The sequence below is a fragment of the Bison bison genome, unplaced genomic scaffold (assembly GCF_000754665.1).
Source record: "Bison bison bison isolate TAMUID 2011002044 unplaced genomic scaffold, Bison_UMD1.0 scf7180017864464, whole genome shotgun sequence".
Taxonomy (NCBI): Eukaryota; Metazoa; Chordata; class Mammalia; order Artiodactyla; family Bovidae; genus Bison; species Bison bison.
The window spans coordinates 6182995-6194787 of NW_011495025.1; the positions used below are offsets into that span (position 1 = coordinate 6182995).

Genomic DNA, 11793 nt, shown 5'->3' on the forward strand with positions numbered 1-11793 from the left:
CCTTAATTTTTTCCTCCCTCCTGCTTTCTGTCTGAATATTGACTACCCTCAAACATCTGCCTGGTCTGTTTGGAACATGCTGTGTGTACACCATCTCTGTATATCCTTAAAGGGTATCTACTATAGGAAGTGGCATCCACCATTTATTAAAATTGGAGGATAGTTGCTTAACGATGTTGTGGTGGTCTCTGCCATATATCAAAACAAATCAGTATACTTATACACACACACACACACACACACACACACAGATGCTGTGCTTAGTCACTCAGTTGTGTCTAACTCTTTGCGACCTCGTGGACTGTAGCTGCCATGCTACAGTGGGGCATGGGGATGGGGATTCTCCAGGCAAGAATACTGGAGTGGGTTGCCATGCCCTCCTCCAGGGGATCTTGCCAACTCAGGGATCAAACCCAGATCTCCCACATTTCAGGCAGATTCTTTATCATCTGAGCCACCAGGAAAGCCCAAGAATACTGGAGTGGGTAGCCTATATCTTCTCCAGGGGATCTTCCCAACCCAGGGATCGAATCCAGGTCTCCCGCATTGCAGGCAGATTCTTTACCATTTGAGCCACCAGAAAATATATATACATATATATATATATATGTATCTCGTCCCACCACTTCTAAACTAAGAAATAAGTATAAATTTCTACTTATACTTTACAAGAAAGAAAATGATATATCTTGAGGGTATATATTTTACTTTTCTAATTTGATTAAGAATTTTGTAAGGGTTTAGAACTGGTGATATTTTCTTTTTAACCCCCTTGAGGTGCTTTATTCCAGCCATTGAATTTCATTGCAGGTTCACTGCTTCTTTGTCTGACTAGATTTGAGCAATGAGGACACTACTACTGATGATTCTAGGAATCCACTGACATTAATTGTGTAGAACTTGACAAGGTAGTGAGTCACATGATGTGAAGATAATGATCATCAAGCGTCACTTAAGACTTATTATGCACTTTATTTTACACTGTGAAAGGAGAGTAAGTGTAACAGAGACGCTTCACCAACATCTGTTACGTCAGGGAACTTTGAAAGTTCTTGTGTCCTTTTCTAAAAATATTTAAATGGTGTAAAGAATAAGTGAAAGGAGTTTAGAGGAGCCCAAGTCATTTTTATTCTAAGTCCTGACTAGTGATTAACATTCTTTGTTGTTTGCTAGATTTTTATTACTCAACAATTCAGTTTCTCTTTCCTTTAAGAGTTGATTTGTGCTTTTTTTCCTATCATTTTATCAACCTTCATTGAGTGTATTAAATACAAACCCTAAATTATAGAACTGGCTTTAAACTGGGTCAGTAACTGGATATATTTCTGCATTTACAGTGGAGTCATGAAACCTGGCCTCAATGCCATTCTGGGACCCACAGGTGGAGGCAAATCTTCGTGAGTATAACAGTATAAGTAAGCTTTTTCTTTGTAGTTTTCATGTGTGGTTTTTAAAAAACTGAATTATAGTCAACATAAATATTATGTTAGTTTCATGTGTCAAATATAGAGATTTGACATTTGCATTCATCAAATGATCACCATCATAAGTCAGGCCGTCTGTCCCCGTATAAAGTTACTACAGTATTATTGACCCTATTCCTTATATTGTGTGTTACATCCCTGTGGCTTATTTATTTTATGACTGGAGGTTTGTACCTCTCAAATCTCCTTCACCTATTCCCCACCCCCAGTTTTAAGGTGCTTTTAAAGAACACTTTCGTATGAGCAGGTGTCTGTTTGTTGCACATTTTCTGCATGTCTGGTTTGGTATTGGTTGCTACGGATAAGGTGCAGTTGTGCTGGCTTGTGATTGTGTCCTGAGGAAGTCTTATTAGGTCAGCTTTACTAATAGGACACTAACAAGACTCGATATGGTGATTGACATACAGCTGTCAGCTATGACTTGAGCTATGGAGTGGAAAAGGAAGGGGATAAAATTGAAAGTGGGGAGAGGAGCCAATGGCATAGTGAAGGCTTATATCTTAAGCAAAGGATCACATTGCCTGCCTGGAGACCCCCAAGGTCAGACAACCAAGGGGGCAGTTTGGGTGGTCTGTGCTGGATCAGGTAAGAGAGCTTTACTTTCATATTTTGGGGCTTTATTATAGCATATAATTTTTAAAAAGAAGGTAAGATTTACAATATATGTATATAATTTTAGTTAAACCATGTAATTTCTTGATCTGTTAATTTGGATTCAAATTAGCTAAGAGGTAAAGCCTGATTTGGGGGGAAAAAAAAGCAATAACGTATGTCTTTTTATAGGTTGTTAGATATCTTAGCTGCAAGGAAGGATCCACATGGATTATCTGGAGATGTTTTGATCAATGGAGCACCTCGACCTGCCAATTTTAAATGTAACTCAGGTTATGTTGTACAAGTAAGTATTTGTGACTTTACCTATTAGATTTCTTCTGATTTTTCATATGGGCAAGTGCTTTGGCTGATAGTTGAGTGTGCTTCCAATTGACTATATGACATAATCATAGAAACAACTTTTCTTTATACCCGCTTTTCATAATATCCTATAAGATTCAGAATCGTATTAAATGAAAAGAAAGTCTGGAATATGACCCTTGTAAGGGCAGTAGTATCAACTCTTATTATCATATCATTTCTAAAATACATTACTATTTTACTTTTTTTGCCTTACCCTCACCTCTCTCCTTCCCCTAGCTCAGAACAGTGTTATATAATCCTTGTGTAAAGCATTCTATAAATGTCTGCCAGTAATAATCATAATGACCTGTGTTCTCTCTTGGTATACAGGTTAGAAATGAAAATTAATTCATCAGGCTATGCAGCTGTCTGAACATGGAATTATTGTAATTTGTTTAATTGCAAGTTCATTATTGGGGCTTCCCAGGTGGCACAGTGGTAAACAATCCACCTGCCAATGCAGGAGATGCAAAAGATGTGGGTTCCATTCCTGGGTCAGGAAGATTCCCTGGAGAGGAGAATGGCAACCCACTCCAGTATTTTTGCCTGATGTATCCCATGGACAGAGGACCCTGGCAGGCTACAGTCCATAGAATTGCAAAGAGTGGGACATGACTGAGCACACAACATACACAAGTTCATTACTAGCTAGAACTTGGGTATCTTATTTTTGTGGATAAGTTAGATATACTACAGAGTGATGGTATTAGAAAAGACCTGATATATCTTGTTAAAATGCCATTTTTCTTTAAGGATGATGTTGTGATGGGAACTCTGACAGTGAGAGAAAACTTACAGTTTTCAGCAGCCCTTCGGCTTCCAACAACTATGACAAGTTACGAAAAAAATGAACGGATTAACAAGGTTATTCAAGAGTTAGGTCTGGATAAAGTGGCAGATTCCAAGGTAATGTGGAAAAAACTGATAATATCATAGTCAGCAAATAGGACCTCACCTGTGTGGATAGTATGACTTACTCAGAGATTTTCTATAATATGTATGGTCAAGAGTGGCTGCTTTCTGAAGCCATGAGAAAAGTGACTGGTTACCTAACATGAAGATGGAAGTTAACAGGTTAAAAAAAACTGAAGGTGATTAACTCTTGGGCAGCAAGTGTGGCAATGTGTTCTAGTATGTGGAAGTGTTCTTTGCTGTGAGCAGGTGACCCTTTCTGTGACTGCAGCTCTTGATCCTATCCCACCTCCGGTTGGTTGGTTGTCGCGTCTCATTCAGTGTCTTCCCGCTAACTTTCCTTCTTCCTGTTTTCTTTTCCTCTTGTAGTTGTTCTTCTTCTGTTCTTCCATGAGGCTTTCTTCCATTGCTTTTGAGAATTATATTTCTGGAATTCATAAATGATGAAAATTCAAGGATTCAGTGTGTTTCACTTTGCTGTCAGTTGGCTTCCAAAATTATATTCAGTCAAACTAGGGATTTATTTGTAGTTTGTGTAGCTTCCAACTTGTTTTTCTGAAGTCTTTCTTTTGACATTTTTGTCTCCCATTCCTCCCTCCCTCACTTCCCCTCTCCCTTTCTTCTACCAGTATCTACTTACAGACTGTTACACGCTGGTCTATTTTAGGCTTTAGATATAACAGCTGTAGGCAGGAGAGTAAAGTAACTCCTTTTGTGAGTTATGCAAGTTTGGAAAGGAGAATTGAGATAAATGAGTAACCTTTATGGTTAATGACTAGGTATAAAAAGATTTTCTGGAAAACATCTGTATCTTTTGGTGAAGATGAGTTTTTCAGCTTGTGATGGCTCTAGTTTAGTCCCCTTGTGGTAGAGGTAACAAAGAATGGGGATATTTTGCTGGCTGCTGTTTCAGATGATACTTTCTGACATTATTTAATGTAAAGTATATTTTGCTGTATTTTTTTTGGAAAAATAACTCTGAGATGCCACCATATTCCACTAAATTCATTTTGAGAGTGATTGGATTTCCTTTGTATTAGCTCTGTCTATTTGATATTGTCTTTCCAATAAAGTGTTTACCATTCTTTACCTTTAAGTAAAAGTTCTCTACCAATAGGCAGTCATTACCCATTCCTTGCATGGATTTCCAAGGAAAATAAGCTGAAACAGTTTGTTGACTTAGAATTTATTTATCTAATTAATTGAAATACTTCACTTAATGTTTTGAGTTTTTATGAAATTTTAAGCATGACAAATGTAGAGAGAATAGTCTGATTACTTAGTTGTTACTGAGTCCAAGTTTGTATAGCTCACCATGTGACAGACCAGTAAATTGAGAGATGAATTGTTGGGTCAAAGAAAAGTGACTTTATTTGAAAAGTCAGCAGACTGAGAAGATAGTGGATGAATGCCCTAAACAGCTATCTTACCCAAATTAGAATTAGACTTATTTTATAATAAGAGAGGAAGAGGGTGTGATTGGTTGTTGCAAACTTCTTAATGTCAGAATCTTTTGTTCTTGCAGCTGTTCATGTGGATCTGATCATGGTGTTCCTATAAACCTCTAACAAGACAAATGTTATTCTCTGTTATGCAACTTTCTATCTCTGTATGAATGGAAAAGTCTAATCATTCTGACCTTTAAAGGTTAGATCCTGGAGAATGGGCTATCCTGTATGGACTATAAGCCACATTCATTCACATTTCCTCATTTTTCTCCAAAATGTCTGTTACAGGTCAGTTGTTAGAGGATCCAATCATGGGCATGAGTAGCACTTGATTATTATCTTTTTGAAGACTCATAAGAATTGAAGTGATAATATGATTGAACCTGACTTCATATTGAATCTATTCCTTTAGATCTAACCTGTCTACTCTGTTTCCTGAGCTTAGTCATGCTGGCTCCACATCTTTTACAGAAGGATATTGATGACTATTAATATAAGAATTATTTCCTACCTCCTTTCTCCCCCAAAACCTTCCTGGTCCCCCACCACACAGTAACGCTGACTGGTTGAAAAGACCCGGCCAATTGCCCTGTAGAATAGTCTACCTTCCCATGTAGAATAGCCCTATAGAATAGTCTACTCATCCAGTTGCCCTGTAGAATGAGTCAGGACTTCCTTAGTAAGTTAAGGTACAGGAGGGCTCAGTTTGATGTAAGAGGTGCTAATGTGGTATAATAGGAGGTGAACTTTCCTAGCTACCAAGCCACACTGATGACTTTATTGGGGATGGGGTGGGGGTATCAGAAGGCTATAAGAAGACTAACAATTATAGATGCTTTCAACTTCTCTGCTCCTATCTTCATCTCCCTTTTTGGTCTGTAATTTCAGACCAAATCTTTTAGTGTTCTAGCTTAACTGTCTTAAAACTAAATGTTTGGCTTGGTAAGAAACATATAAAGCATAGGTTTCATATCTTACCAGTTCTGACCTGGACCTCAGTTTACTCTTCAAGTTAAAGAGAAGCCTGCCTCTTCTCCCATATCGTCATTTATTTGCTATTCTGAGAAAACAAGGATGATGTGATGAAGTAACTCTTTTAGGGCTGGAACATTTTAGGAGCTCAACAAATGATAGTGGCAGAGGATGTTATTGTTAATAATGATATTTGTGTTTTAGGTTGGAACTCAGTTTATCCGTGGTGTGTCTGGAGGAGAAAGAAAAAGGACTAGTATTGCAATGGAGCTTATTACTGATCCATCCATCTTGTTCCTGGATGAACCCACAACTGGCTTAGATTCAAGCACAGCAAATGCTGTCCTTTTGCTCCTGAAGAGGTAAATGCCATGAGAATATTATTCTTTCACTGATCTACTGCGTGGTCACCTGCTACATACCAGGTATTTTTCTTGGTGCAAGGGATTCATCAGTAAGCACAACAGACAGAAATGTCTTCCTTGGTTGCAGGGAAAGTCAGTTAACAAATTTAAGTGTTTCATGAAAAACGAGGTGGGCTGAGAGTGTAGCAAAATATGGCTATGGTGGAATAGAGATGCTGTGTTATATATAGAATGATCAGGGAAGACCTCAACGAGGTCTTGAGCTGGGAGCAAGTGAACAAGACCTGGATATATGAGAGTAGAGAGTTCTAGTGGAAGGGACAGCCAGTGGCCCTGAGGCAGAGTGTGCCTCCTGTGTTTGGAACCCAGTAAGCTGTGGAGGGGGGTGGGTGTTACTTATTGATTACTTTGCTCAGGGTGCCTTAGCGTAGTATAACAAACTGGATGGCTTAACGTAGAAATTTAGTTCTTCACATTTTTGGAGTCTAGATGTCCAAGATCAGGCATTCAGCAGAACTGTTTATTCTGAGGTCCCTCTCCCTCAGCTTGTAGATAGCTGTCTTCTCTCTGTGTTTTTACTTCATTTTCCCTCTGTGTATCCATGTCCTGATCTCCTCTTCTTATGAGGACACTGGTCCTGATTGAATGATGACACTCATATGACCTTATTTATCATAACTGCCTCTTTATAGTAAAGAGCCTCTCTCCAAATACAGTTATATTCTGAGGTGCTAGGGGTCAGGACCTCAACATGAATTTTGAGGACACACGATTCAGTTCATAACAGTTAGAAAAGGACATGAGATGGGATTGAGTGGTTGGCAGATTATGTAGACTATAGATCACTCTAAGAACTATGGCTTTTAATGTCTAGGTGATGTGGCAAGCTTTCAGATAGTTGTAGAACTGAGGACCAGCAGTTATGTAGAGAAAAGGCTGTATAATTGGTCAGGGGTGAGTGGGAGGAATCCAGTCAGGAGGCTGTCTGTATTAGCACAGTTGAGGTATGATGCCAGCTTTGACTAGGATGGTAGTGGGGAGAGGGGGAGAAGTAGGTGGGTTCTATCTGTTTTCCAAATAGAGTCAACAGGATTAGCTTAGAACTGGATGTAGGGTGTGATTATTGAGAGAATAACTTCTGAGGTTTGGGGCCTGAAAAATGGAAGAATGGAGTAAAGAATGTCATTTACAGAGGGAGAAGGAAGGAGAGGGTGGGATGTATGAAGAGAGTAACATGGAAACATATACACTGCCATGTGTAAACTAGGCAGACAATGGGAATTTGCTCTATGATTCAGGGAACTCAAACTGGGGCTCGGTAACAACCTAGAGGGGTGTGATGGAGAGGGAGGTTTAAAGGGAGGGGACACAGGTATACCTATGACTGGGTCATGTTGATGTTTGGTAGACACCAACACAATATTGTAAAGCAATATTCAAGTAAAAATAAATTCATTAAAAAAAAAAGAATGTCATTTACTTTTACAAAGAAGATGGGAGGAGAACCATGGTTATAGGATATACTTCAGAAGTTTTGGACATCTTTTTTAAAAAGCTTCACCCTTCCAGAACAGTTACAAGAGTAGTACCAAGTACTACCTTACCACCTTACACACTTCCCAGCCACAGAGTCCACAGCACTGATGATACTGTCACCATCCAGTCCATGAGCTCCAGTCAGACTTCCCCAGCTGCCCCAGAAGTGTCTCTTTTTTCCCTTTCTGGCTCAGGATTATCTCCAGAAACCCTTTTTTTTGGGGGGGGGGGTCTTTTCTAATCCTGAACAGTTCTTTATTCTTTCCCTGCCTCTCACTTCCTCACACATATTTGAGAGTACATTTCATAGGGCGACCCTCAAGGTGTATCCATCCAGTGTTTCCTCATGAGCAGACTCATGCCATGAATTCTTGGCAGGGATGCTGCAGAAATGATGCTGTATTCTCAGTGATAACATCAGGCTCTGTGATTTTGACTTTTCCCATCATGGGTGATGTTCACCTTCATCAGCTGGTCATGTTGGTATCTGCTGGCTTTATATGCTATGAAATAACTATTTTCCCTTTGTAATTGTTAGTATTTTATTAGGGGAGATAATCAGATATTAGGCCAGTATCCTGTTCCTCATAAAATCTTCCATGCACCAGTTTTAGCCTATATTCACAATTGCCTCTATCAGCTATGAGTATGAGGGTAACCAAGTGGTGATTTTCTTTTTACATCATTCATTCAGCATGTATTCATTGGTCTTTTACTGTAAAGAAACTTTCTTCCTTCTCTGTTCATATGTTTACTCATTTTCTCCTTTTATTAAGTGGGTTATAATCTGTTATTCTTACTTATTTTCATGACAAAACTCACCCTGATTTGGCCAGTGGGAGCCCCCTCAGTCTGCCTTTTGTGTCATTTTTACATGTCCCTGTCATTCTTTAAGCATTTCTTTACCTTATGGTCAGCAAGATGTTCCAGGCTCATCTTGTACTTTTTCTGTATCAGATGTTTCTTCATGGAGTCCTGGTTCCTCCCAGTTTAGCTATGATTTAAAAACCAAGATCTGATTACTTGGTGTGCTCACTGCTATGGGACTGTCATTGCTTCTAGACCCACTTAACAGACAGACCTAGGAAATGTGTATGTGTATGTATGTAGATATAACATAGAAATACATATGTATATTTTATTTGGAAATATATTTACTATAAATATGTTATATGTATGTGTGTAATAATTTGAATAGAACTTACATGTTGAAGCATATTTGTAACTATTGCGCTATTAGTGTGTACATATTTTTTTTAAGTGGATTTATATTATTTCCAATCCTGATCTAACACTTGAGTGCTCTTTTTAGCCTTCTGCCTTTCCGTGTTTTTAAATGACTTTTCAGACAATGAGAAACTTGGCTCCCATTATCTCAGTATGTTTCCTTTCTTCCTCAGTAAACTAACTTAACTGTTCAATTTAATCAGTTTCCCGGTCACTCTGGTGGTTTCCTATGCTCACCACCTCTGGGACAATTACCGCTACTCCCCATTTTTAAAAAGCTGTTGGATACACCATCTTTATACGGCATGCCCTCCATATCATTACCTTTTTTTTGTTCCTGTACATGGGGAATTTCTCTAGTTGCAGCAAGTGGTGGCTACTCTTTGTTGCGGTGCACAGGCTTCTCATTGAGGTGGCTTCTCATTGTGGAGTATGGGCTCTAGAGCACCGGTTCAGTAATTGTGGCAGATGGGCTTAGGTGCCTCTCGGCATGTGGGGTCTTTCTGGAGCAGGGATCGAACTCAATGTCCCCTGCTTTGGCATACTATTCTTAACCGCTGAACTACCAGGGAAAACCCTACCTTGCTTCTTCTGATGTCCATGCCCTTGTAAGCAAGCCCCTATGCTAGAATAAGAAGAAACGGGAAGATGGAAATGTCTAAGATTTTAGACATTTTAAGTTTGAGGTATCAATTGCACATGTAAGTGAAGATGTCAAGTAACAGGTCTGGGATTCAGGTTCAGTTAGAGAATACATCCATGATATTTTTATTATCTGTAATTAATTATATTAACAGTGTTCATTAGATAATGATGACTTCAGTTCAGTCGCTCAGTCGCAACTCTTTGCGACCTCATGGACTGCAGCTCGCCAGGCCTCCCTGTCCATCACCAACAACCAGAGTTTACTCAAACTCATGCCCATTGAGTTGGTAATGCCATCCAACCATCTCATCCTCTGTCATCCACTTCTCCTCCCACCTTCAATCTTTCCCAGCATCAGGGTCTTTTCAAATGAGTCAGCTCTTCTATTGAGGTGGCCAAAGTATTGGAGTTTCAGCTTCAACATCAGTCCTTCCAATGAACATTCAGGACTGATTTCCTTTAGGATGGACTAGTTGGATCTCCTTGCAGTCCAAGGGACTCTCAAGAGTCTTCTCCAGCACCACAGTTCAAAAGCATCAATTCTTTGGCACTCATCCTTCTTTGTAGTCCAACTGTCACATCCATACATGACTACTGGAAAAACCATAGCCTTGACTGGACAGATCTTTGTTGGCAAAGTAATGTCTCTGCTTTTTAATGTGCTGTCTAGGTTGGTTTTAACTTTTCTTCCGAGGAGTAGGCGTCTTTTAATTTCATGGCTGCAGTCATCATCTGCAGTGATTTTTGGAGCCCAAAAAAATAAAGTCAGCCACTGTTTCCACTGTTTCCCCATCTATTTGCCATGAGGTGATGGGACTGGATCCCATTGTTTTCTGAATGTTGAGTTTTAAGCCAACATTTTCACTCTCCTCTTTCACTTTCATCAAGAGGCTCTTTAGTTCTTCACTTTCTGCCATAGGGGTGGTGTCATCTGCATATCTGAGATTATTGCTATTTCTCCTGGCAATCTTGATTCCAGCTTGTGTTTCTTCCAGCCCAGCGTTTCTCATGATGTACTCTGCATATAAGTTAAATAAGCACAGTGACAGTATACAGCCTTGATTTATTCCTTTTCTTGTTTGGAAGCAGTCTGTTGTTCCATGTCCAGTTCTAACTGTTGCTTCCTGACCTGCATATAGGTTTCTCAAAAGGCAGGTCAGGTGGTCTGCTACTCCCATCTCGTTCAGAAGTTTCCACAGTTTTTTGTGATCCACACAGTCAAAGGCTTTGACATAGTCAATAAAGCAGAAATAGATGTTTTTCTGGAACTCTCTTGCTTTTTCTGTGATCCAGCGGATGTTGGCAATTTGATCTCTGGTTCCTCTGCCTTTTCTAAAACCAGCTTGAACATCTGGAAGTTCACAGTTCAAATATTGTTGAAGCCTGGCTTGGAGAATTTTGAGCATTACTTTACTAGCATGTGAGATGAGTGCAATTGTGCGGTTATTTGAGCATTCTTTGCCATTGCCTTTCTTTGGGATTGGAATGAAAACTGACCTTTTCCAGTTCCATGGCCACTGCTGAGTTTTCCAAATTTGCTGGCATATTGAGTGCAGCACTTTCACAGCATCATCTTTCAGGATTTGGAATAGCTCAACTGGAATTCCATCACGTCCACCAGTTTTATTTGTTGTGATGCTTTCTAAGGCCAACTTGACTTCACATTCCAGGATGTCTGGCTCTAGGTGAGTGATCACACCATCATGATTATCTGGGTCGTGACAATCTTTTTTGTACAGTTCTTCTGTGTATTCTTGCCACCTCTTCTTAATATCTTCTACTTAGGTCTGTACCGTTTCTGTCCTTTATTAAGCCCATCTTTGCATGAAATGTCCCTTGGTATCTCTAATTTTGTTGAAGAGATCTCTAGTCTTTCCCATTCTATTGTTTCCTCTATTTCTTTGCACTGATCACTGAGGAAGGCTTTCTTATCTCTCCTTGCTATTCTTTGGAACTCTGCATTCAAATGGGTATATCTTTCCTTTTCTCCTTTGCTCTTGCTTCTCTTCTTTTCACAGCTATTTGTAAGGCCTCCTCAGACAGCCATTTTGCCTTTTTTTTTTTGCAATGATGACTTAGAATATCATACTGTGTTATGCTTCATTATGTTTTGGGCTAGTTAGCTCACACACATCTTTCCTCACATTGGAGAGCTTTAACCTCATTTGTCTAGAGTTCCACTGTGTATACTAATCACTTGGGGTCTTATTAAAATGCAGATTCTTATTCTAGATCTCTGAATGGGAG

At 39.4% G+C, this 11793-nt stretch overlaps 1 protein-coding gene across 10 annotated transcripts in view; it reads left to right on the forward strand.

The window, feature by feature from the left end:
- The window catches only part of ABCG2 (ATP-binding cassette, sub-family G (WHITE), member 2 (Junior blood group)), a 128901-nt gene that overhangs the window by 89420 nt on the left and 27688 nt on the right, over nucleotides 1–11793 (forward strand). For all 10 annotated transcript variants that reach the window (XM_010860185.1, XM_010860186.1, XM_010860188.1 and 7 more), the window contains 4 exons: nucleotides 1338–1397; nucleotides 2268–2382; nucleotides 3195–3347; nucleotides 5978–6135. In XM_010860185.1, the coding sequence (XP_010858487.1) occupies nucleotides 1338–1397; nucleotides 2268–2382; nucleotides 3195–3347; nucleotides 5978–6135 (486 nt within the window). The remainder of the gene's footprint in view (nucleotides 1–1337; nucleotides 1398–2267; nucleotides 2383–3194; nucleotides 3348–5977; nucleotides 6136–11793) is intronic.